This window comes from Pristiophorus japonicus, chromosome 6 (assembly GCF_044704955.1).
Source record: "Pristiophorus japonicus isolate sPriJap1 chromosome 6, sPriJap1.hap1, whole genome shotgun sequence".
Classification (NCBI taxonomy): domain Eukaryota; kingdom Metazoa; phylum Chordata; class Chondrichthyes; family Pristiophoridae; genus Pristiophorus; species Pristiophorus japonicus.
Window position 1 is genome coordinate 258695677 of NC_091982.1, and position 27860 is coordinate 258723536.

The 27860-nt window shown below is 47.3% G+C and overlaps 1 protein-coding gene across 1 annotated transcript; it reads left to right on the forward strand.

Annotated features, from left to right (window-relative positions):
• The first annotated feature begins 24481 nt into the window (after nt 1-24481).
• LOC139266059 (actin-like) lies at nt 24482-25603 on the forward strand. Its single transcript, XM_070883897.1, has one exon. It carries the CDS (start codon nt 24482-24484, stop codon nt 25601-25603), a length of 1122 nt encoding a protein of 373 aa, XP_070739998.1.
• The last annotated feature ends 2257 nt before the right edge of the window (nt 25604-27860 follow it).

The window sequence follows — 27860 nt, forward strand, 5'->3', positions numbered from 1 at the left end:
ATAAGAGAGAGAGAGAGAGGGAGCTCAGAGGGACTGAAGGCGTGGCCGGATGTGGTGTGGCTGCTTTGGGAGGAAGGAGGGAGACTTTAGAGCTTCACAGCAAGTAGGCAAACAAAAAGTAGCTGTTACCAGCCATATATTTGACCGAATTTGGCCTATAGTGGAGGGAGAGGAGGAGGCATCACAGCACACTGTGGAGACTGATGCTGGAGAGAGCAGTGAGGTGGGAGAGGAGCACATTGGAGGCTGCAAAAGAGCCAGGAGGTTCTCGGACGAGGCAAATGCCTCCCTCCTGCAGGAGGTCGAGTTACGTTGGGGTGATTTGACACAGGGAGGGCGTGGGAAACCCACCCCAAAGGCCTACCAGAGGATATGGACCGAGATAGCAGAGGTGGTCTCGACGGCGACCATCGAAGTGCCTTAGGGCAACCAATGCCGCAAACGATGGAACAACCTTGTGGGATCCGCAAGAGTAAGTATTACATTGATTTACATGTACTTATGTATTTATATAATTTAATTTGTAACAGTCATGCGTGACTATCAGCAGATGTGAAGTCTTACACCTTTACCGGGAATGTTTTACTCAAAGCCTGCAGTCACGGTGTACGTCTTTAGGTAAAGAATGATAATAATCATAATAATCATGATTACATCTGTCGGTTATGTGTTGTATCAGTCTCTGTGACAGTACCTAGCAATGATAGCACGCAATGATCTCATGCCATATCGTCCTGTCACCTTTTACAGAAGAAGCTATCGACGATGAGGTCTGTGCAGAGGCGAACGGGTGGGGGGCCACCAGTCACCAGCGACATCACGGAGATGGAGGAGCGGGTGCTCGCACTCGTGGGGAAGAACACCCGGACAGCCATGGACACATCTGCAGATCCTGAAGTGATGCCACGTGAGTGAAGCTTACATCACTGCATCATGTAACGTCAATAGATGCCACACCCACTCATATCCGACCAATCATATATGATAAATGATTTCTAAAAGTGTCACAGAAATAATGCTGGCTTAATGAAAATCATTGCAATGCACAATGTGTTGATGGTCATGAAACGTGATGCCTGCGATGATTTTGAGAGCAGTGGTGCTTTTGTTGTGCATATGCTGAGTGTAGCGCTGGACTCACCTAGTCACCATAGCACCCTCTTCTCCTCTAATAACCTCATTTGTGTCTTGCAGCTCGGCCAGCAGCGCCAGGCAAGGCCACAGAGGCCAGAAGGTGGGGGAGCGGGGCAGGTACCAGCGGACGATGCTACTACACCTGGTGCTAAGGAGCTCTGATTGTCGCCCAGCAATCCGCTGGGTCTGTTCTCGAAGGATGAGAGCGCGGACTTCGAAGAACCTGCATCGCCACGCTCCAGGACCCATTCCACCCCAAGGTCATCTATTGGTCCTCCGCTCATTCCCGCCTCCACTTTGGAGGTACTAGCCCCAAGCACCTCTCCACAAGGCACTCCATTTGTCACCAGGTTGGTGCCGACCCCGCGGAGGTCTCGTGGACGCGGCAGGTCTGTTCCACGAGCGCGACATGACAGCGGAGAGATGGTACAGTTGTCCAGGAGGACTGTAGACATTGGTGACCAGCTCATCGAAGCATTGGGGGGCATATCCCGACAGCTGGCCACCATGACCGAGTACATCCCGCGCATGGCGGAGTCCCTAGATGTGATAGCCAGGAACACTGCTGCCACAGCCCTCCCAGTGGTCCCAGAGCGCGGCACTCCACCCCTAGGTTCCACACCACCACTGCAAACTACAGTTAAGAGTAAGGACCAAGATCCTGCTTCTGCATCGGAGAATGTTGCCCCCTCGGCACCGCTTGCTCCCGTAAGCGTCCAACCAACGCATCTGCCTTCATCCCCCCCAATGAGGCACCGCCTGAGGAGCTCCTCGGCCAGGCGCCATGGAACGAGGAGGGGGGGGGAGTAGAGGTGAGGAGAAGGAGAGGGGGGGAAGGAAAGTGAGGTGCATGTGTGCAGGTGATGGCTGTGTTATATCTCCATCTGGGTGTATGCAATTTGTTGCAATGTATGGGGGCTGGGGAACACGCTCCTGCTTTGCCTTTGTATTATGTGTTGCTGGACATGTTGAACATGTGATTTATGTCAATGGTGGAAAAAGTGGGGTGTGGGAGGGGGCCGGGTGTTATTGGCGATGATACTTACGATTTCAGACCAATGTTGGTATTAAACTTTTGTTATTGAACATAACCTTGTTGCGCATTGTCTCAGATAGCTGAACCTTTACACATTGGTGAATCGTTACCATGAAAGGGTTAAATGCAACTTAACATCAATCAACGTAAACTTTAACTGGCACCAAGGTGATGGGCACCATTGATGTCTGAGCTGCACACAGTATAGTATAGTATTGGTCAGTCCCTCGTGTCGAGGATGACCTGTTTCCACACCAAAAAAAAAAAGATGAGTTCACAATGAGGGACCTGACATTCCAGGTCCCGAGTTACATCTTGAAGGGTGAAAGATGCCTGTGTGAGAATTATTTTAACGTGGAGTGGCCGTTGCACACCAGCCACCACACGGGCTTGACAGAGCAAGGCCTTCGTCCAGTGGCAAGGGTTACCCAAGACGACTGGAGACCAAGCTCTGCTGACTTTCTAAATGGTGAAAATCTAAAAACAGTTGAGGCCCAAATAGACTTGGGGATAATAAGAACACAAGAAATAGGAGTAGGAGTAGGCCACAAGGCCCCTCGAGCCCGCTCCGCCATCCAACACGATCATGGCCGATCTGACCATGGAGCCAGGTCCACCTCCCCGCCTGCTCCCCACAACCCCCCACTCCCCCATCATTCAAGAAACTGTCTATCTCTGTCCCAAATTCACTCAATGTCCCAGCCTCCACAGCCCTCCGAGGCAGCCAACTCCACAGACCCACAACCCCCCGAGAGAAGAAATTTTCCCCCATCCCAGCCCCCCATTCCAAGACCATGCCCTCCAGCCTCCCCACCCTCCCATCAGTGCAAACATCCTCTCCACACCCACCCCGCCAAGCCCCCCCCCCCCCCCACAATCTTATACGTCCCGACAAGATCACCCTTCACTCCCCGGAACTCCAATGAGCAGAGGCCCAACCCACCCAACCCTTCCCCACAAGTCAACCCCCTCATCCCCGGAACCAACCCAGCGAACCCTCTCCGAGCTGCCCCCAAAGCAAGCACATCCCCCCGCAAACATGGAAACCAAAATCACACGCAGCACTCCAGGCGGGCGGCCCCACCAACACCCCGCACAACTGCAGCAAGACCCCCCCCCCGCCCCTACACTCCATCCACTCCACAGCAAAGGCCAAGACTCCACCGGCCCTCCCGATCACCTGCCGCACCAGCACACTAACCCTCCCCCCGCGTCCCATGCACAAGCACTCCCAGGTCCCAACGCACCACAGCACCCCGCAACCTCTTCCCATCCAAACAACAACTTGCTCTTTGATTTTCTCCACCAAAGCGCATGACCCCACACCCTCCAACGCCACGGTCCATCCGCCAAGCTCCTGCCCACCCATCCAGCCCGTCCCTGTCCCCCCGCAGACCCCTCGTGTCCTCCTCACACACTGCCCCTCCCCCCCCCCCTCCCCCCCATCCCTGCATCGCCAACAAACGCAGCCACGCCACACTCGGTCCCCTCCTCCAAGCCGCCAATACAGACCACAAACAGCTGGGGCCCCAGCACCGATCCCCACCGGCCACTGACCGCCAACCCGAGAACGAACCATCCATCCCGACTCTCCACCCCCTGCCAGCCAGCCAATCCTCCATCCATGCCAATGCACCACCCTCAACCCCGTGAACCTCCATCCCGTGCAGCAACTCTCCACATGGCACCCCATCAAATGCCCTCCAAAAGTCCAAACACACCACATCCACTGGTTCCCCCACCCCCCCCATCCACCCCATCCTCAAAGAACTCCAGCAAACCCGTCTAGCTGCACACACACAGCAGTGTGTCAGCGTTGTCACTCACATCAGTGCTCTTTCAGTCAAATCTTTCTGATGTCAGCTCCTCACGTAAGAGTGGGATTTAACAAATGCCACCACACCGCTGGCGTTCATTCCGGTTAGTTCCACTTTTTGTGGGCGGTTTTTTGAGCGAGCGATATTGTGGGCGATATGTGTGCGAGGTGGTGAAATTGAAGATGGGCGATCTCCATGGCCGCTAGTTTGGGTAAATATGCTCTTTGCGACAAAATACAGTCGCTGAGCGGTATTATTGAATCTCTGCGTTAATCCCGTGCGGAAAGTAACGCTGGCTGATATTATGGGTGTTGAATTTGCCCATTCTGCTGATTCCGCCCAAAAACAGTGGGCGGGCGGTGATATGTTTTCTCGGCATTAAGCCCATTGGGAAAATAACGCTCAGCGATAAGCCTCCTAAACAAGCCTGTCAGTTTCCATTTTGTGCCAGAATGGGCGATATATGGGCGCTATACGTCATTCCACGGTAAAATGGGTGTTAAGTGGGTGTTAAGCAGGCAAAAAAAGTGGAGGTTCTAGCCCATAGTATCTGGGAGAAGCAACTTCCATTTAGCACATTAAGCACCTTCTTATTAGGTGCTCTATTTTTTTTAAACTTGCAGAAATTTAATTTGCTTAAACAGACTTTCAAAGGAACTCTTATTTTCACATTCTTTCTGAGGGAAAATGGTCAAAGCATCCTGAAACGCGACAATTGCCTAATGAGTTGTCCCAGGAAAAACCCCATGGAGTTACTCATATAATGAATTACTTTGAGGTGCAGTCACGGTGTAATACAAGCAACGTGACCGGAAATTACACACAGCAAGATCCCACTGTTCTACTCAAGTTGCTGAGGAGAGGAGTGCCTAAGTCCCAGCTGCAATACTCATAATATAAGCCTATTAGAACTGTTCCACCTACATTAAAAAGCACTCTGTGAATGTGAAAAATGCAGCAGTTACTATTTTGCTTCTTGGTACACTTTATTGGTGATCTACTTACATTGTTGAGCAGACATAGCAGTAAAAAGGGGTAAAGATAAATAATAGATAAACAGAAAGACAAACAAAGAAATAACTGGGGGAAATAATAGATGAACTTATAGAGGTACAATGAAAACATAGGATTATGTGATCTATTATTGAGATTGCATTTGACTTTGCTAAATGTTAACATGCAGAGTGAACTACCTGGGTTCACAACCAGTAAATCATTAGTTACTGCTGATCAGAGAATAGTATCTCTGCTTTTTCTAAACACACCCTCAATTCCTGCAGTTACTCTTCTCTTGAGACCTCAACTATCTCGCTCATTGGCAATCAAATTCTCCAATATTATGCAGTGAATGTACTGTGGAAGGGCTCTTTTGAGCTTCATAACCCAGACATATCTAAATCACTGAAGAAACAAAGCCCACACAACAGAGATGAAAATAGAACCATGATTTGAAGAGGAACAAAAAGAAGCGAAGAACTGGAATGAGAATAGCAAAATTAAAATTAAAACATCAGCTTTAAATATTGAATCTGAAATTCCTGGGATCTGCCTCACTCTGCAAATGTGACAAAGTTAAACCCTTGCCTGCCCGAACCCTAACCCAAAGAGCCCATTTCTCATGCCAGGTACGGGGTTATTGGTATGAGTGGGATGGGTGCATCGTGTCTGCAAGGGTGCCTCAGGGACGTTCACCCCATTTTCGTTTTTGTCAAAAGCCAGAGTGGCCCAAAGCAGGCCCTCTAAAGAGACCCTGAGGCCCATCCGGGATTCACAGAAAAGAACGTAAAATTGTCTGTAGCTCCGAGAGGAGCTTTCTTTGGGGAGTTCCTGGGGCTTTTCCTGAAGCTTCAGCGGTACTCAAGCCAGCTCTCAGATGGTGTGAGTTCTGCTAAGGCCCATAGAAGGTGTAAAGGGTGAAAACCCCTGGGAAAGTCCAGAATCTCCTCCAGACATAGTCCCTTGACATGGAGGGAGGAGGTGGCTGAAAGATCTGCCCATAACCCCCTACTAGAATTCAAAGGACCATCTCAATCAGGTTGCACCACAAATTTTTGGATCCCCAGGGGGGATTCGGGAAAACACATAAAGACTAGTATGAAACAGTTACTCAATTCCTCTACGGGAAAATACAAATTTACAAATCATTTTTCATTGCGCTTGTGCTTAGAAACTTTTCAGCTTCAAAACAATTAAAAATCTGAAAGTGAAAATATAGTTTTTTTTGAGGGTAGAGTAAAAATCCCCTCAAACCTCCAGGATAATATCAAGATACCCTAATGATGTATTCTATTGTGTGCTGTGTTACACCGACAAGGCAGTTCAGATCCAGCATGGTCACTGCTGACTTTCTTTCTCCTCGCCCTGAAAGGTAAACAGCTCCATCTACTGGCTCCATATACCTCCAGTAGGTCTCCTACTGGCTGGAAATTGGTTCTTAAGCCTTTTTAATATACAAAAGACTCTCAGCAATATAATTTTATTGCGCTTTAATTTTATTGCACTGGATACCATGCTTGAGTTAAATTATTGATGATACTGTGTTAAAGTAGAACAGAGAGAAATTTAAATCAAAAGCATTATCCAGGGCATTAAAATAACATACAAAAATAAATTAAACCTCCTAATTTCCCCAGATTAAAATATTTAAATAAGGGTTATATGCTTCTTGTAGGACTATTTTGTGATATTGGGCTGCCCTAGTGCCTGACTTACCACATGATTAACTTGTGTGGCATGGACAAGCAGTGCTATTTCAAGAGTTCATCCACTACATACAGGTTTGTTGCTGGTTTGTCATTTAAGGCTGCTGGTTAGCTTCTGGGCATTTTATGGCCTGATTTCTGGCTGTGAAAATTTAACTCTGACTTCTGCACTGTTTTTGGCAGCCTTCTAAACAGTTTTACTGCAGCCACGGGTGGTCTGGTAGGGCTGCCTTTGAGGGTGGAGGAGCAAGGAAGACAGGAGAGAGCAGAACCAGTTTCAGAGGAGGGAGGAGGAGGATGGCACTATGCAGGAGGCCGTGCCCATAGCAGGTATTCAGGGAGCACTTTGTCTACCTGAACTTCACTGAGGAGCAATGTCTCAGGCACTTTCACTTCACAAAGGAGCTATGCCACCTGTTGCAGCCACAACTTGAGCCTTGTACTAGAGCATGGACAGCACTGCCTGTGGCTGTCAAGGTCACCGAGGCCCTTAACTTTTATACAACAGGCTCCTTCCAGGCTGCAGCAGGTGACATCAGCAATATCTCACAGTTGGAAGCCGATGTTGTATCAGGGAGATGGCTGAGGCTCTTTATGCGAGGAGGAACACTTACATCTCTTTCCCCATGGACAGAGTGAAGCAGAATGAGAGAGCACTAGGCTGCACCCACATTAAAGGCTTCCGCAGGGCGCAAGGTGCAATAGACTGCACTCACATTGCCTTGCATGCTCCCCAGCACCATCCTGGCATCTTTGGCGTCCAGTTGTTTGTGACTGCAGGCAATGCCACTGTAGGTTTGTGCGCAGTTTCCTGGCAGCACTCATCATTCATTCATCCTCCGTCAGTCCTCTGTGCTGCCTTTATTCCAAGGACGTGACTGCTGCCAATGAACTGGAAGTGTTCTGCATGTGCACGCTTCTGGTTCGTCACAGGTACGTGTCATGTATCTCACACTACTGTACATAACTGTATCTTACCGTGCTATACATGACTGTAACCAAAGATGACCTGTAACCACAAGCTTACCTTACCACCAGGGGTGCACTTGCAGGAGACACTGGATACCTGTCCCAGACAGGTATATAAGGACAGGTCTCAGGCAAGTGTGGCATTCGAGAGCTGTGTAATAAAGGTGCAGGTCCTGAGTGACCTTGACTTCAGTATGTGCCTCGTGTGAATCTGTATGCAGGGACAGGACTTTGCAGTACGGGCCTAATTTTTATTTTAAAGCTAGAAAGGGAGCGGGCTCATTAGCATGCTTATTTTTTTAAATGCAAAAACTTCATGCTTCCGGTTGTTGGAGTGCGTAGTACACTTCTGTGCAGCAGTCACTCTGTTATTTCAAACAGGCTGTCAGGTTACAGCTGGTAACTACTCCGCCAGTCACACTCTATCGAGACTCATCTTTTGTTTCCGAACTTGTGCGATTACCATCTCAATTTCGCCCATCATTCCTTTTGTCTCTCAAATCTCTTCTGCTTGCTATCCTATCACAGACCTTCTCTTTTCTTCTTTCCACGCCCCCCACCCGTCTTTCAGGGCCCCAGCACTTCCTTAAAAATCTGTTACATTTCAAATGTTTGCCAGTTCTGATGAAGCGTCATCGACCTGAAACATCAACTCTGTTTCTCTCTCCATAGATACTGCCTGACCTGCTGAGATTTCCAGCATTTTCTGTTTTTATGTCAGGTTACAGGCTGGCTACTCGGCAACAAGGGCTATCCCCTTCAGACTTAGCTCATTACTCTGGTTAGGAACCTGGGCATAGCTGCAGAGCTAGCTAAAATGAGAGCCATGCAGCCACCAGAACCGTCATTCAGCAGACTGTCAGCATGCTCAAGCAATGTTTTGACAGCCTGGATCATTCCAGAGGAGTGACTGTCCAGATTTGTGGTTGTCCGCTGTATACTCCATAACATTGCCATAATGAGGGACCAGTCTTTACCACCACCTGGGCAGCAAGAACGGCAGCAGGAGGAGGAGCATAAACTGCAGTAGAAGCAGCAGGAAGAGGAGGAAGAACATAAGAACATAAGAACATAAGATCTAGGAACAGGAGTAGGCCATCTAGCCCCTCGAGCCTGCTCCACCATTCAACAAGATCATGGTTGAAGTGGCCGTGGACTCAGCTCCACTTACCTGCCTGCTCCCCGTAACCCTTAATTCCCTTATTGGTTAAAAATCTATCTATCTGTGATTTGAATACATTCAATGAGCTTGCCTCAACTGCTTCCTTGGGCAGAGAATTCCACAGATTCACAACCCTCTGGGAGAAGAAATTCCTTCTCAACTCGGTTTTAAATTGGCTCCCCTGTATTTTGAGGCTGTGCCCCCTAGTTCTAGTCTCCCCGGCCAGTGGAAACAACCTCTCTGCCTCTATCTTGTCTATCCCTTTCATTATTTCAAATGTTTCTATAAGATCACCCCTCATCCTCCTGAACTCCAACAAGTAAAGACCCAGTCTACTCAATCTATCATCATAAGGTAACCCCCTCATCTCCGGAATCAGCCTCGTGAATCGTCTCTGTACCCCCTCCAAAAGCTAGTATATCCTTCCTTAAGAAAGGTGACCAAAACTGCACGCAGTACTCCAGGTGCGGCCTCACCAATACCCTGTACAGTTGCAGCAGGACCTCCCTGCTTTTGTACTCCATCCTTCTCGCAATGAAGGCAAACATTCCATTCGCCTTCCTGATTACCTGCTGCACCTGCAAACTAACTTTTTGGGATTCATGCACAAGGTCCCTCTGCACCGTAGCATGTTGTAATTTCTCCCCATTCAAATAATATTTTCTTTTACTGTTTTTTTTCCCCAAGGTGGATCACCTCACACTTTCCAACATTGTATTCCATCTGCCAAACCTTAGCCCATTCGCTTAACCTATCTAAATCTCTTTGCAGCATCTCTGTGTCCTCTACATAACCCGCTTTCCCACTAATCTTTGTGTCATCTGCAAATTTTGTTACACTACATTCTGTCCCCTCTTCCAGGTCATCTATGTATATTGTAAACAGTTGTGGTCCCAGCACTGATCCCTGTGGCACACCACTAACCACCGATTTCCAACCCAAAAAGGACCCATTTATCCCGACTCTCTGCTTTCTGTTAGCCAGCCAATTCTCGATCCATGCTAAGACATTTCCTCTGACTCCGCGTACCTTTATCTTCTGCAGTAACCTTTTGTGTGGCACCTTATCGAATGCCTTTTGGAAATCTAAATACACCACATCCATTGGTACACCTCTATCCACCATGCTCGTTATATCCTCAAAGAATTCCAGTAAATTAGTTAAACATGATTTCCCCTTCATGAATCCATGTTGCGTCTGCTTGATTGCACTATTCCTATCTAGATGTCCCGCTATTTCTTCCTTAATGATAGCTTCAAGCATTTTCCCCACTACAGATGTTAAACTAACCGGCCTATAGTTACCTGCCTTTTGTCTGCTCCCTGTTTTAAACAGAGGTGTTACATTAGCTGCTTTCCAATCCGCTGCTGCCTCCCCAGAGTCCAGAGAATTTTGGTAGATTATAACGAATGCATCTGCTATAACTTCCGCCATCTCTTTAAATACCCTGGGATGCATTTCATCAGGACCAGGGGACTTGTCCACCTTCAGTCCCATTAGCCTGTCCAGCACTAGTGATAGTGATTGTCTCAAGGTCCTCCCTTCCCACATTCCCGTGACCAGCAATCTTTGGCATGGTTTTTGTGTCTTCCACTGTGAAGACCGAAGCAAAATAATTGTTTAAGGTCTCAGCCATTTCCACATTTCCCATTATTAAATCCCCCTTCTCATCTTCTAAGGGACCAACATTTACTTTAGTCATTCTTTTCCGTTTTATATATCGGTAAAAGCTTTTACTATCTGTTTTTATGTTTTGCGCAAGTTTACTTTCGTAATCTATCTTTCCTTTCTTTATTGCTTTCTGAGTCATTCTTTGCTGTCGTTTAAAATTTTCCCAATCTTCTAGTTTCCCACTAACCTTAGCCACCTTATACACATTGGTTTTTAATTTGATACTCTCCTTTATTTCCTTGGTTATCCACGGCTGGTTATCCCTTCTCTTACCGCCCTTCTTTTTCACTGGAATATATTTTTGTTGCACACTATGAAAGGAGCTCCTTAAAAGTCCTCCACTGTTCCTCAATTGTGCCACCGTTTAGTCTGTGTTTCCAGTCTACTTTAGCCAACCCTGCCCTCATCCCACTGTAGTCCCCTTTGTTTAAGCATAGTACGCTCATTTGAGACACTACTTCCTCACCCTCAATCTGTATTACAAATTCAACCATACTGTGATTTACTCATTCCGAGAGGATCTTTTACTAGGAGATCGTTTATTATTCCTGTCTCATTACACAGGACCAGATCTAAGATAGCTTGCTCCCTTGTAGGTTCTGTAACATACTGTTCTAAGAAACAATCCCGTATGTATTCTATGAATTCCTCCTCAAGGCTACCCCATGCGATTTGATTTGACCAATCGATATGTAAGTTAAAATCCCCCATGATTACTGCCGTTCCTTTTTCACATGCCTCCATTATTCCCTTGATTATTGCCCGCCGCACCGTGAAGTTATTATTTGGAGGCCTATAAACTACGCCCACCAATGACTTTTTCCCCTTACTATCTCTAATCTCCACCCACAATGATTCAACATTTTGTTCATTAGAGCCAATATCGTCTCTCACAACTGCCCTGATATAATCCTTTATTAACAGAGCTACCCCACCTCCTTTCCCTTCTTGTCTATCTTTCCGAATTGTCAGATACCCCTGTATGTTTAATTCCCAGTCTTGGCCACCCTGCAACCACGTTTCTGTAATGGCCACCAAATCATACCCATTTGTAATGATTTGTGCCATCAACTCATTTACTTTATTTTGAATGCTGCGTGCATTTAGGTAGAGTGTTTTAATACTAGTTTTTAAACCATGATTTTTAGTTTTGACCCCTCCTGCAGCCCCTTTATATTCATACATATTGTCCCTTCCTATTACCTTGTGGTTTACACTTACCCCTGTGTTACTCTGCTCTGTTGCCTCCTGCCTTTTGCATTCTTTCTTGGGGTCCTATTCATCTGAGCTCTTACCCACTCTAACTAGCTCAGAGCCCTCTCCTGGGTTCCGAATACTCTTTGCATTGAGGCACCGAGCTTTCATGCTTGCCTTTTTATTACACTTTGACCCTTTAGAATTTTGCTGTACAGTGGCCCTTTTTGTTTTTTGCCTTGGGTTTCTCTGCCCTCCACTTTTACTCATCTCCTTTCTGTCTTTTGCTTTTGTCTCCATTTTGTTTCCCTCTGTTTCCCTGCATTGGTTCCCATCCCCCTGCCATATTAGTTTAACTCCTCCCCAACAGCACTAGCAAACACTCCCCCTAGGACATTGGTTCCGGTCCTGCCCAGGTGCAGACCGTCCAGTTTGTACTGGTCCCACCTCCCCCAGAACCGGTTCCAATGCCCCAGGAATTTGAATCCCTCCGTGCTGCACCACTGCTCAAGCCACGTATTCATCTGAGCTATCCTGCGATTCTGACTCTGACTCGCTCGTGGCACTGTAGCAATCCCGAGATTACTGCTTTTGAGGTCCTAAGTTTTAATTTAGCTCCTTAAATTCATCTCGTAGGACCTATTCCCGTTTTTTACCTATATCGTTGGTACCAATGTGCACCACAACAACTGGCTGTTCACCCTCCCTTTTCAGAATGTCCTGCACCCGCTCTGAGACATCCTTGACCCTTGCACCAGCGAAGCAACATACCATCCTGGAGTCTCGGTTGCGGCCGCAGAAACGCCTATCTATTCCCCTTACCATTGAATCCCCTATCACTATCGCTCTCCCACTCTTTTTCCTGCCCTCCTGTGCAGCAGAGCCAGCCACGGTGCCATGAACTTGGCTGCTGCTGCCCTCCCCTGATGAGTCATCCCCCTCAACAGTGCCCAAAGCGGTGTATCTGTTTTGCAGGGGGATGACCGCAGGGGACCCCTGCACTACCTTCCTTGCACTGCTCTTCCTGCTGGTCTTCCACTCCCTATTTGGCTGTGCATGCAAGATATCCTAGTTGTGTATAAATATATATGTAGGATTGCAATTTGGTTTAATCCCATATGATTAAAGTTTTTGCTTTTCTTTTTACTTAATGAAATGGTTAAAAGTTGTTCATTCATTTCGGGCTTATTGTGTCAGGGTGCAATTTAGCTGACACACTTGTTTAGGTGTTTGCTGAAACTACAAGGACGTATGATTCGTGTATTTTCATGGCCATGTTATGAAACAAGTTGCCAAGACAAAAGCAAAATACTGCGGATGCTGGAATCTGGAATAAAAACAGAAAATGCTAGAAATCTCAGCAGGTCAGGCAGCATCTGTGGAGTGAAAGCAGAGTTAACGTTCCAGGTCGATGACCCTTCATCAGAACTGGAGAGTGTTCGGAAATAATATGTCCTTACTGTACAGTATAAATGCACTCGAGGCCCATACTTGAGAGAAGATCACTCTGTGACCAGTTACCTTTATTACCAAGGCCTCAAGAGGCAGACGGTGGGTGGAGCTTCCCCTTTTATACCGGAAAGTCCAGGTTAGGAGTGTCTCCCACAAGTTCACCACCGAGTGGTCAGTGTTCTCACGGTGTACAACTTGGGTCAGCTTATGCATGGGTTACAATGATAGTTGAATACATGACATCACCACCCCCTCAAAGTCTTATTGGGATCACAGGTTAAGTCTCTCTGGTGGTTTACGCTCCCTTGTAGAGCGCCTGAGTTGGGGCTCCGGTTGTTGGGCGCTGGTCTGAGTGTCTGCTGTTTGCGGTGCCTCAGGCCTGTCCAGACTGCCCACAGTGACTGGGCTCTCCTCCACTTGGTTCCGGTGTTCGGTGGTGGAGTAAACTCTACGTCGTGTTCTTCCTCTGCTTCTTCAATAGGGTTGCTGAACCTCCTTTTAGTTTGATCCACGTGTTTGCGGCAGATTTGTCCATTGGTAAGTTTAACTACCAAAACTCTATTCCCCTCTTTGGCAATCACAGTGCCTGCGAGTCATTTGGGCCCTGCAGCGTAATTAAGGACAAAAACAGGATCATTGACATCAATACATCGTGCCCTCGCATTCCTGTCATGGTAGTCACATTGTGACTGATGCCTGCTCTCAACAATTTCTTTCATAGTAGGGTGTATAAGGAATAACCTGGTTTTGAGTGTCTTTTTCATTAGCAGCTCTGCGGGTGGAACCCCTGTGAGCGAGTGTGGTCTGTATCTATTGGCCAACAGGAGGCGTGATAAGTGGCTTTGTAGGGAACCCCTTTGAATTCTGAGCATCCCCTGTTTGATTATCTGCACTGCTTGTTCCGCCTGGCCGTTTGAAGCCGGCTTGAAAGGTGCCGTTCTGACATGGTTAATTCCATTGCCTGCCATGAAGTCCTGGAATTCAGAGCTTGTGAAGCACGGGCCATTGTCGCTGATGAAGACGTCCGGTAGACCATGGGCGGCGAACATTGTCCGTAGACTTTCTACCGTGGCAGAAGATGTGCTTGAATTTAAAATGGCACACTCAATCCATTTGGAGTAGGCTACTACAACCAGAAACATTTTTCCCATGAAAGGACTTGCGTAGTCCACATGGATGCGTGACCATGGCTTGGGGGGCCAGGACTAGGGGCTAAGGGAAGCTTCCCTGGGTGCGTTGCCCAGCTGAGCACACGTGTTGCACCTGAAAACACAAAGTTCCAGGTCTGCATCTATCCCTGGCCACCAAACGTGCGACCTGGCAATTGCCTTCATCATGACAATGTCCGGGTGCTCATTGTGGGGTTTTCTGATAAACACCTCTCTGCCCTTCTGGGGCATGACTACTCTGTTTCCCCACAGCAGGCAATCAGCCTGAATCGAGAGTTCATCCTTGTGCCTATGAAACGGTTTAAACTCCTCAGGGCATGCTCCGTACGTGGCTACCCAGTCCCCATTCAGGACACATTTCTTAACTAAAGACAGTAGCGGGTCTTTATTTATCCAGACTTTAATCTGACGGGCTGTCACAGGTGAGCCTTCGCTTTTGAAAGCTTCAACAGCCATGACCATCTCAGCATCATGCTAAGTTGCCCCCTCAGTGGTGGCTAGTGGGAGCCTGCTGAGTGCATTGGCACAGTTTTCAGTGCCCGTTCTGTGCCGAATTGTGTAGTCATAGATGGCTAATGTAAGTGCCCACCTCTGTATGCGGGCCGATTCATTCGCATTTATGGCCTTGTTGTCGGCAAAAAGGGACGTTAGGGGTTTGTGATCTGTCTCCAGCTCAAATTTCCTGCCAAACAGTTACTGATGCATTTTTTTTTACTGCATATACACATGCTAGTGATTCCTTTTCTACCAACCCGTAGCCCCTTTCTGCTCCGGACAGACTTCTGGAGGCATAAGCCACCAGCTATAACTGACCATTGGCATTCACATGCTGCAACACACACCCGACCCCATAGAACGATGCATCACACGTTAAAACTAGTTTCTTACACAGTTCATATAACGTTAACAGTTTGTTGGAGCATAACAAATTGCGTGCTCTATCAAAAGCCCTTTCCTGACTGTCCCCCCAGACCCAATCGCGACCTTTGTGTAGGAGCACATGTAGTGGCTCTAACAACGTGCTCAATTTGAAAAGAAAGTTGCCAAAATAGTTCAGGAGCCCCAAGAACGAACGCAGCTCCGTCATGTTACGGGGTCTGGGTGCTCTCTGGATCGCTTCCATTTTGGACGCAGTAGGTCTGATCCCGTCTGCTGCTACCCTCCTCCCCAGGAATTCTATCTCTGGAGCTAAGAAGACGCACTTCGCCTTTTTCAGTCGCAGCCCTACCCGGTCCAGTCTCCGTAGCACCTCCTCCAGGTTGTGGAGGTGTTCTTCAGTATCGCGACCCATGATGAGGATGCCGTCTTGAAAAACCACCATCCTTGGAATCGACTTGAGGAGGCTTTCCATATTTCGCTGAAAGATCGCGGCGGCCGAACGAATCCCGAACGGACATCTGTTATACTCAAACAACCCTTGTGTGTCGTGATGGTGGTCAGCTTCTTTGACTCACTCGCCAGCTCCTGGGTCATGTAAGCTGAGGTCAGGTCCAATTTTGAAAAAAGTTTGCCACCGGATAGCATCACAAAGAGGTCCTCCGCTCTCGGTAGCGGGTGGTCTTGGAGTGACACCCGATTGATGGTGGCCTTGTAATCGCCACATATCCTGACCGACCCATCCGCCTTGAGCACCGGCACAATCAGGCTCGCCCAATTACTGAATTCGACTGGCGAGATGATGCCTTCCCTCAGCAGGCAGTCCAATTCGCATTCTGTCTTTTCCCGCATCACGTACGGCACCGCTCTGGCCTTGTGGTGTACTGGCCTGGTGTCCGCGTTTATGTGAATCACTACCTTGGTCCCCATGAAAGTGCCGATGCTGGGTTGAAATAATAAGTCAAATTTGTCCAGGACCTGTGAGCATGATATTCGCTCCACAGAAGAAATTGCATTGACATCGCCCCATTTCCAGTTCATGACAGCAAGCCAACTCCTCCCCAGTAGTGAGGGACCATCCCCCGGAACAATCCAGAGTGGCAACCTGTTCTCCGAATCTTTGTGGGTCACGACTACCGTGGCGCTGCCTAGCACCAGAATGATCTCCTTTGTATATGTCTATAACAGTGTGTCAATCGGCAATAATTTTGGCCTCCTGGCCTTGGACACCTACAACCATTCGAACTGTTTGATACTCATCAGGGACTGGCTGGCCCCCGTGTCCAGCTCCATTAATACTGGGATGCCATTGAGGAGCACTTTCATCATTATCAGTGGCGTCCTGGTATATGAACTGTGTCTGTGCTCCACATGAACTCGCTGAACTTCAGCTTCCAGCTATTTCCCCCAGTATTCATTTGGCCTCGTAGGGCTTACATCGGGCCTGTCCTCCTCGTACATCAACCTGGCTGCAGGCTTCCTGCACATACGCGCCAAGTGACCGCTGATGTTGCAGTTTCTGCAGGTATATTGCTGATACCTGCAAGCTCTGGCTGGGTGTTTGCCTCCACACCTCCAGCATGAGCTAAAGGCCCCATTGTTGGAAACAAAAGGTCCATTACCAGTCAATCATCTCTAAATGTCTCTGTAACTGTCCTTAAACAACCATTAACAGGTATTGATGGCCCCATTACTGGCCGCATTGTCCATTGCGATGGCATGAATCGCCATTCAGCTCGCCATTGTCTCTGTTGAATTCCCCCTTTGGGTTCGACTGCTTGTAGGGGCATGTCCGATTGCCCTTATCTGCCTAGAGAACTGTGTGTTGCGTTAACAATGTTGACTCTCTGGTCGTTTGCCACATTTGAGCCAAGATTTGTGCCATAAATCATTCTAGTCTCTTCCTCCCCTGAGATAAATGTCTGGGCTATCAGAGCCACCGCTTCCAAGGTCAAGTCTTTGGTCTCAATCAGTTTCCTGAAAACCCCAGCGTGCCTGATGCCCTCAATAAAAAAGTCTCGCAGCATCTCCGCTCTGCATCTGTGAACTTACATAGGCTCGCCAGTCGCCGGAGATCTGCCACGAAGTCTAGAATGCTTTGCCCTTCTCGCCGCTGGTGCGTGTAAAATCGGTGTCTCGCCATATGCATGCTGTTTGCTGATTTAAGGTGTTCCCTGATCAACTTACTGAGCTCTTCGAACATCTTGTCTGCTGGCTTCTCTGGCACTAGAAGGTCCTTTATCAGGGAGTACGTTCTGCATCCACAAACTGTCAGGAGATGAGCCCTGCGTTTGTCGGCCGAATCCTGTCCCAACCATTCCTTAGTGACAAAACTTTGCTGTAGTCTTTCAATAAAGTCGTCCCAATCATCACCAACACAGTACCTCTCTTCTGTGCTGCTAGTGGCCATGCTCGTGTGGTTTAAATCCCAGTTTCTCGTCACCAATAATATGTCATTATATACAGTATAAATGCACTCGAGGCCCATACTTGAGAGAAGATCACTCTGTGACCAGTTACCTTTATTGCCAAGAGACAGATGGTGGATGGAGCTTCCCCTTTTATACCGGAAAGTCCAGGTTAGGAGTACCTCCCACAAGTTCGCCCTCTGTGGTCAATGTTCTCAAGGTGTACAACTTAGGTCAGCTTATACATGGCTTACAATGACAGTTGAATACATGACAGGAAAGAACAGATTCTTAACAAGCATTGAAAGGGGGAGGGGGAGGGGAAGAAAGAACAAAAGGGAAGATCTGTGATAGGTTGGAAGTCAGGAGACATTAGAGAGACAAAAGGGATGATGGCTCAAATTCAAATGGTAATTCCAGGAATTAGAAACACATGAGTCAGGATAGGGTGTGTATGGTGGGATTAAGACCAAATGCCATTCGGGACAAAAAGAAAAAAAGAAACAGGCTCTGAGGGGGTGGGTGGGGGAGTGAAAGGGAGCCAAAGATAGGCAGCTCTGAAATTTTTGAATTCGATTTTGTCCAGAAGGCTGTAAAGTGCCTAAACGAAAGATGAGGTGCCGATCCTCGAGCTTGTGTTGAGCTTCATTGGAACAGTATAGGAGGCCGAGGACAGAGAGGTCAGAGTGGGACTGGAGTGGAGAATTAAAGTGACAGGCGTCCGGAAGCTCAGGGTCACACTTACAGACTGAACGGAGGTGCTCCACAAAGCAATCACCCAATCTACGCTTGGTCTCCCCAATGTAGAGGAGACCATATTATGAGCAGCGAATACAGTATACTAAATTGAGAGAAGTACAAGTGAATCGCTGTTTCATCTGGAAGGAGTATTTGGGGCCCTGGACAGTGGGAAGGGAGGAGGTAAAAGGGCAGGTGTTGCATCTCCTGCGCTTGCACGGGAAGGTGACGTGGGAAGGGGTGGGGGTGCTGGGAATGACTGCAGAATAGACCAGGGTGTCACAGAGGGAGCGGTCCTTTCAGAATGCTGAGAGGGGAGGGGAGGGGAAGATGTGATCGGTGGTGGGATCACACTGAAGTTGGCGGAAATGGCGGAGGATGATCCATTGAACGTGGAGGCTGGTGGGGTGAAAGGTGAGGACAAAGGGAACGCTGTCATGGTTCTGAGAGGGAGGGGAAGGAGTGAGAGCAGAGGTGCAGGAAATAGAACCGACATGGTGGAGGGCCTTGTTAACCACGGCGGAGGGGAATACTCTGTTGAGGAAAAAGGAAGACAAGTCAGAGACACTAGTGTGAAAGGTGGCATCATCAGAGCAGATGCGACAGAGATGGAGAAACTGGGAGAATGGAATGGAGTCCTTACAGGATGCGGGGTGGGAGGAAGTGTAGTCTAGGTAGATGTGGGAGTCAGTGGACTTGTAGTGGATACTGGTTGAAAGCCTATTCCCAGAGATGGAGACAGAGAAGTCAAGGAAGGGAAGGGAAGAGTCGGAGATAGACCATGTGAAGGTGAGGGAAGGGTGGAAATTGGATGCAAAGTGAATGAAATTTTCAAGTTCAGGGCGAGAGCAAGAAACGGCACCGATACAGTCATCAATGTACTTGAAAAAGAGGTGAGGGAAGGGATCCGAGTCGGACTAGAACAAAGAATGTTCCAAGACAGTTTTGAGATAAGAAATAGAACAATGGAGACAGGATGGAATGTAAGTTGGCATCTGTAGTTTTGAAGGTAATACTTCTTTTCTGGAGTCTTGTTCACAATAACACTTGTCATGCCATAATTAATTACCACTGACAGCATTTTTGAGTAACAGACGAAAAAGATCCTAAACTTTTCTGAACAAGTTGAAGAGAGAGTTGAATTTGAAAAGGAATGCTTAACCAGGGTTAATGGAGTAATATTGTTTATTTCTCTGTATAGCTACTGTTTCAATACATGTGTGTTTCTGGACTTGGTAAAACACAATAAACAGTTTTGTAAGTTGCAAACCATATTTTGGTGTTGGAATCGAACTGCTTACAAGCAGCATTGACCACCAACACCACTCACTGCAGAGTTCTTAGAGACCGGCTCATCCAAAAATGCTTCATGTGAATCATCCTTTCCATCCTCAAGATACCTCAGAAGAATGAGAGGTGACCTTATCGAAACGTATAAGATTATGAGAGGGCTTGACAAGGTGGGTGCAGAGAGGATGTTTCCACTGATAGGGGAGACTAGAACTAGAGGGCATGATTTTAGAATACGGGACCGCCCATTTAAAATTGAGATGTGAAGAACTTTCTTCTCTCAGAGGGTTGTGGATCTGTGGAATTCGCTGCCTCAGAGAGCTGTGGAAGCTGGGACATTGAATACATTTAAGACAGAAATAGACAGTTTGTTAAACGATAAGGGAATAAGTGGTTATGGAGAGCGGGCAGGGAAGTGGACCTGAGTCCATGATCGGATCAGCCATGATCGTATTAAATGGCGGAGCAGGCTCAAGGGGCCGTACGGCCTACTCCTGCTCCTATTTCTTATGTTCTTATTTGAATGAGGGCTGAACACTTCAATCCCATGGACTTCAATTTTGCTAACAAGTCTATAATGTGGCAATGTTACACTTGCTCCTGCTGAAAATTATTCACTCTGAATGGAATTATTGGGCCTTGAGAAGTTAAAGCAGGGACACAGGACAGCTGAATGGAATACTACTCTCACAGGACCTCTGAATTTTCCCTATGAACTGGAACAGTCTTTCTTCCTTTTAATTATCCTGATCGACATGCTGGCCCTCGATATCATAAGAACATAAGGACATAAGAAATAGGAACAGGAGTAGGCCATATGGCCCATCGAGCCTGCACCGCTTAAATTTATTCAATGACCCAGCTTACACAGCTCTCTGAGGCAGCGAATTCCACAGATTTACAACCCTCTGAGAGAAGAAATTTCGCCTCATCTCAGTTTTAAATGGGTGGCCCCTTATTCTAAGATCATGCCCTCTAGTTGTAGTCTGCCCCATCAGTGGAAACATCCTCTCTGTATCCACCTTGTCAAGCCCCCTCATAATCTTATACGTCTCGATAAGATCACCTCTCATTCTTCTGAATTCCAATGAGTAGAGGCCCAACTTATTCAGCCTTTTCTCATAAGTCAACCCCCTCATCCCCGGAATCAACCTAGTGAACCTTCTCTGAACTGCCTCCAAAACAAGTATATCCTTTTGTAAATATGGAAACCAAAACTGCATGCAGTATTCCAGATGTGGCCTCACCAATGCCTTTTACAGCTGTAGCAAGACTTCCCTGCTTTATACTCCATCCCCTTTGCAATAAAGGCCAAGATACCATTGGCCTTCTTGATCACTTGCTGTACCTGCATACTATCCTTTTGAGTTTCATGCACAAGTACCCCCAGGTCCCACTGTACTCCTGCACTATGCAATCTTTCTCCATTTAAATAATAACTTACTCTTTGAATTTTTTTCTGCTAAAGTGCATGACCTCACACTTTCCAACATTATACTCCATCTGCCAAATTGTTGCCCACTCACTTAGCCTGTCTATGTCCTTTTGCAGATTTTTTGTGTCCTCACACATTGCTTTTCCTCCCATCTTTGTATTGTCAGCAAACTTGTCTATGTTACACTCAGTCCCTTCTTCCAAGTTGTTAATATAGATTGTAAATAGTTGGGGTCCCAATAATGATCCCTGCGGCACCCCACTAGTTACTGGTTGCCAACCAGAGAATGAACCATTTATCCCGATTCTCTGTTCTCTATCCATGCTAATATATTACCCCCAACCCCGTGAACTTTTATCTTGTGCAGTAACCTTTCATCTGAAAACGCATCAGGTTCTGTCGACATCCAGCTCCACCTCACTGCAACCTCTGTCGACCCCTCTACTGTTTCTGAATTGTCACACTGCTTCCCCAACTTCTAGTACTGAATGAGCAGAAATTTCCTCCAACTAAATATTGGTAAGACTAAAGCCATTCTCTTCCGTACTTGCCACAAACTCCATTCTCTAGCCACTGACTCTATCGCACTCCCTGGCAACAGTCTGAGGCTGAACCAGACCGTTCACAACTTCTGTGTCGTACTCACCCGCTAGATGAGATTCAGATCACATAAGCACTCCGTCACCAAGACCACTTACTTTCACCTCTGTAACATCGTCAAACTCCTCCCCTGCCTCAGCTCATCTGCTGCTGAAACCCTCATCCATGCCTCTAGACTTGACTATTCCAATGCCCTCCTGCCCAGCCTCCCATCTTCCATCCTACATAACCTTAAGCTCATCCAAAACTCTGCTGTCCATATCTTGAATCGCACCAAGTCCCATTCATCCAACCATCATCATAGGCAGTCCCTCGAAACTAGGATGACTTGCTTCCATGCCAATAAAAAGAATGAGTTCATAGGTGTTTCGAATGAAGAACCTGAACTACATCCTCAAGGGTGGAAGATGTCTGTGAGTGGATTTATTTAATGTGTGGTGGCCGTTGCACACCAGCCACCACACGGGCTTGACAGAGCTAGGTCTTGGTCCAGTGGCAAGGGTTACCCAAGACAACTGGAGATCTGCTCTGCTGCACGGACTTAGTGCGCACATATGTCGCAGTGTGGGCTGGCCCTTGCTGCCCCTGGCCCCGAACTCACACCTCCCAAGAAGCTATGGGTCTGGCGTTTGCCCTGAGCGGGGCGTCAGCTGTGGGGCTTTCTCCCGATGACAGGCTCGGGTTAACATGTGCAGCAGGACGCATGCGAGGCCCCCTTGAGCAGGAACCTGGAGAGAATGTTGTGAATTTCTATCCTGGACTCACGAGAGGAGGGTGCTGCCATTGTAGCAGTAAAGGTCGGGCCCATAAAAGGAGTGGCGAGCAGCGGCCATGGGCGGCGTGGAGGCAGGCCACTATAAGGTACAGCGCGAGCTGGTGCAGGAGGGCAACGGCAGCAAAGAGTGACATCAGCAAGGTCCAGGTTGGTGATTGGAGCATGGGCAGTTACAGCCGGAGTGGCGAGAGACTGTGGAGGGATGTGATTGGGGCCCAGGGGTTCATCCAACACCCCTGTGTTCGCTAACCTACATTGGCTCCCAGTCCAACAATACCTCAATTTTAAAATTCCCATCCTGGTTTTCAAATCCCTCCCTGGCATCAACCCTCACTACCTTCAGCCCTACAACCCTCTGAGATCTCTGCGCTCCTCTAATTCTGACCTCTTGTGCATCCCTGATTTTAATCGCTTCACCATTGTTGTCTGTACCTAAAGTTGCCAAGGTCCTAAGCTCTGGAATTCCCTCCCTAAACCTCTCCGCCTCTCTACCTCTCCTTCATTAAGATGCTCCTTAAAACCTATTTCTTTGACCCAGCTTTTGGTCATCTGTCCTCCTAATATCTCCTTATGTGGCTCAGTGTCAATTTTTGTTTCATAATGCTCCCGTGAAACGCCTTGCGACGTTTTACTATGTTGTTGTTGGCAGAGCCACAAGCTGCTGAAACTACGGCGTTAATAAAATCGACATCAAAAGATAGATTTCTTGTATCTAGATCAAAGGATTTCCTTTTGAACAATTATTCACAAACACTGGGAACAGAGGAGAACGTTGTCTCCCCGTGATTGGCATCCCACAGGCTCCAGTGGCTTATAATTGGGGGTGGGGCGGTCATGGTGTATAATGGTCTCTGCAAGATCCTGCAAATCCCCTGGGAGGACAGACGCACCAACATCTGTGTCCTCGACCAGGCTAACATCCCCAGCATTGAAGCACTGACCACACTTGCTGGGCAGGCCACATGGTTCGCATGCCAGATACGAGACTCCCTAAGCAAATGCTTTATCCGGAGCTCCTTCACGGCAAACGAGCCAAAGGTGGGCAGTGGAAACGTTACAAGGACACCCTCAAAGCCTCCCTGATAAAGTGCAACATCACCACTGACACCTGAGAGTCCCTGGCCGAAGACCACCCTAGGTGGAGAAAGTGCATCCGGGAGGGCTTTGAGCTCTTCGAATCTCAACGCCGAGAGCGTGAAGAGGTCAAGCGCAGGCAGCGGAAGGAGCGTGCGGCAAACCAGTCCCACCCACCCCTTCCCTCAACGACTACCTGTCCCACCTATGACAGGGTCTGTGGCTCTCGTATTGGACTGTTCAGCCACCAAAGAACTCACTTCAGGAGTGGAAGCAAGTCTTCCTCCATTCCGAGGGACTGTCTATGATGATGATAACAGAGATAAGCTCTCCAGGTCAGGAGTCACAACCAGTGGACATACCAGAAAACAATTTGTTTTACTTACCAAAATATTCTCGCCAAAGAAGTTGAAACATCTAGTTCATTAATGGTGCAATAATAGTCAGTCAGTAGAATAACGTTCATAATAAAATTGTATGATACGTACCTACTTAAAAAAAGTCTAGTCTGGCCAGTGAAACAATAATTACTCTTGATATACGTATTCGATTTCAGATAGAAATCGCAAGAGTAAAAAGTATATTAAAGTTATTTGACTATTAATAAACTTATCGTTGGAGGATTGTTAACTAATAAGGTTACGAGTGGTTGGATTCCTGAGTTGTGTTTTGAGTGTATTATACTTTATTGACATCCAATAATAATCGTCAAAAAGCTACAGGCTGCTGTTAAAGTGACAGCGCTGAATGGTTGTCCAGTGGTTGTTGGATGACGCGACGTTGCTCATCAATGATTATTTCCTCATAATTCTTGCAAACTGTCACAATTGGATGAGAGAAACCTCACAAAAATGTTAAAGCCGGGGCAGCAAGTATGAAAAGTTCATTGCCGTTTGCGCAGCGTTGCTAAGCAGACCATAGGGGAAGTGTGTTAGTGTGTGTTCGCGTTTGGCTAGCTACTTTCAGGGACCTCGCAAGAATGGTGGATTTCCAGCCCGCCATCGTGATCGACAATGGGTCAGGTCTGGTCAAAGCTGGCATCTCAGGAGACAAGGAACCTCGCTCGGTCTTAACCAACGTGATCGGCAAACCTCGGCAGAAAGCCCTCATCATTGGGGCTGGCCAGAAGGATTTCTACATTGGCGAGGAGGCTCAGGCGAAGCGGGGTATCCTCTCCATCAAATACCCGGTGGAGCACGGGATTGTCACATCGTGGGACGACATGGATAAGATCTGGAGGTACGTGTACGATAATGATTTGAAAATCAAGTCCAACGAGAGGCCGGTTTTGCTGACCGAGGCTCCCCTGAACCCTCTGGCCAACAGGGAGAAGATGTGTCAGATCCTCTTCGAGGGCTTCGAGGTTCCGGCCATGTACGTGGCGATCCAAGCGGTGCTGGCTCTCTACGCCTCGGGGAGAACCTCCGGGTGCGTGATGGACAGCGGAGACGGGGTGACCCACACCGTGCCCATCTACGAGGGATACTGCCTGCCCCACGCCGTGCTGAGGTTGGAGCTGGGCGGCAGGGATCTCACCGAGTACCTGGTGAGGATCCTGACCGAGAGCGGGGTCTCCTTCGTCAGCACGGCGGAAAAGGAGATCGTGAGAGACATCAAGGAGAAGCTGTGCTACGTGGCCGTGGACCCCCAAGCCGAGATGTGCAAGAAGCCTTGCGACGTGGAGAAAGACTACAAGCTCCCGGACGGGCAGGTCATCAAGATCCAAAACCAGAGATTCCGCTGCCCGGAGACCCTCTTCATCCCCGCCAACATTGGCATCGAGGCGCCCGGCATCGACAAGCTGTGCTTCAACACCATCATGAAATGCGACATCGACCTGAGGAGGGACCTCTACGCCAACGTGATCCTGTCGGGAGGCTCCAGTTTGTTCCCGTGCATGGACGAGAGGATGCTCAAGGAGCTGACGAAGATGGTGCCCACCGGCACCCCGGTCAAGGTCTGCGCTCCTCCGGAGAGGAAATACTCTGTGTGGATGGGAGGCTCGATCCTCTCCTCCCTTTCTGCTTTCCAGCAAATGTGGGTCTTGGCCTGCGAGTACAAGGAAGTTGGAGCTAACATCGTGCACAGAAAGTGTTTCTAAAATCTTTTTTAAAAGCGACTGTATTTAAAAAAAAGAACAAAAAAGTACTGACAAAATAAAAGTGCGAAATGAAATTGAGAGACTGACGGTTGTATAATTTTTGCAGCTCTCCCAGTTATTTTAGTAAACAGATTTAAATAATATATAACATGTAAAGCATCTTAAAGTGAGCTCTCCATGCATTTTAGAAACCACATCAGAAAGTTGAAAGGTAGATTGTAAGTTATGGATAACTGGTCCCAGCAACTGCTCCCTTGAGCAACACCACTTTCTAGATTGTTTAGTGTTTAACTCACTGCCGCATCTCTTCCAGGAATACCCAACTTAAAGTAGGTCTGCCCTTTTCTAGAAGTTAACACTGTTTCTCTCTCCACAGATACTATATGACCTGCTGAGTGTTTCCAGCATCTTGTTTTTCCATAAAATCATAAACATACCCAAAACCTCACAACCTATCATCAAAGCATTGTGTGTGATGCCAGTTACTCTTTTGGAGTTAGGTATGAAAGTAGGGCAAAGTTTTTTTTGGCTTTTATTTCCTTGGATTTAGGTAAAACAGGCAAAGTTAGGCAATCTGAGCTGTGACATTTTCAGCTGCTGTGGCAAATTGGATTGCGGTTGTGTTGCCTGAGCTGCGCTTATCGAATAGAATCATATAGCACAGAAGTGCATGTGCCAGCTCTTTGAAAGAGCTATCCAAATAGTCCTACTCCCCTGCTCTCTCCCCACAGCCCTGAAACATTTTCTTTTTCAATTATGTATCCATTTGTTTTGAAAGTTACTATTGAATCTACTTCCACCACCCTTTCAGGCAGTGCTTTCCAGATCATAACTTGCTGAGTAAAGAATTATTCTCATTTCCCACTGGCTTTTTTGCCAATTATCTTTAATCTGTGTGCTCTGGTTACTGACCCTCCTGCTAGTAAATTCTGTGTCTCCCTATACACTCTATTAAAAGTCAGTTTTTAATTCATACTAAGTGCAGCATGAAAGGAGTTAAGTAAAAATGTCATCCAAGATATTGGAGGTAGCAGGGTATTTAAAAGCAGCTCAATCAGTGACATAATGGCAACAGCATGGCTTATATATGTGAATTACTGCAGCTTCGACACAATGGGAAGATCCCAAGGACAGTCAGCTGAAATAGTTACGCTATTGATAAGCATCTTGGACCATCAACAAAGATAGTCACTTTTGCCTCCATACAATATTGCTGAATTCATTATTCTGGTTTGGGAGAAGTTCACAGAGAGGTGTCATTCTCTACCTCTGTGGCACAGAGTGATCTGTGATTTCTCATCAGCAGCAATGAACTATATTAAAAACAATCGGAACCAGCTTAGCTTCAAAAGATTAACCTAGAATAGGTGAGCCCATGTTTAGAAAGGTAGTAAGTTGGCTATTTATGGTTTTTCATAACCAAGGAGTGCAGGGGAATGGATTGTTCTCACTGTGAAAATTGTATACTGTTCACTCATGTACTCTATTTAAATAAACCAGCTATTGGTCTGAAGCTGTGCCTGTCTTCATAGAATGCTTTCCAATCCACTTTCCTTAAAGAGAATTCATGTTGTGGCACGTGTGATATTTAAGTAGCTGGTATATGGAGTAAGGATTCTTTCTCTGTTATGATACCTGGGTCATTATTAATTAACGAGACAAGTACTCCAGATCATAGAGGATGTGAGGTCCTCTTACAGGAGTGACTCGAGGCGTTCAACAACAATGACTCATATTTATATAGTGCCTTTTAGTAGTAAAATGTCCCAAGACAATTCACAGGAATATGGTAAGACAATAAATTTAATGCCGAGACAGATAAGGAGATATTAGGGCATTTGAGCAAAAGATTGGTCAAAGACGTAGGTTTTAAGGAGTGTTTTAAAGGAGGAAAGAGAGATAGTGAGGCAGAGAGGTTTAGAGAAGGATTTCCAGAGCATAGGGCCCAAGCAGCTGAAGGCACGGCAGGCAATAGTTCAGCGATTATAATCAGGGATGCTCAAGGGGCCAGAATTAGAGGAGCGCAAATATCTCGGTGGGCTGGGGAGTGGGCTGGAGGAAGTGGCAGAGATAGGGAGGGGTGAGACAATGGAGAGATTTGAAAACAAGGATGACAATTTTGAAATTGAAGCATTGCTTAACCGGGAACCAAAATACATCAGTGAGCACAAGAGTGATGGTTGAGAGTTAGGACATGGGAAGTTGAGTTTTGAATGACCTCAAGTTTACGTAGGGTAGAAGGTGGGAGGCCAGCCAT

What these genes read in the sequence shown, in the direction of transcription:
- LOC139266059 (XM_070883897.1), top strand. Translation starts at nt 24,482, where the DNA reads ATGGTGGATTTCCAGCCCGCCATCGTGATCGACAATGGGTCAGGTCTG.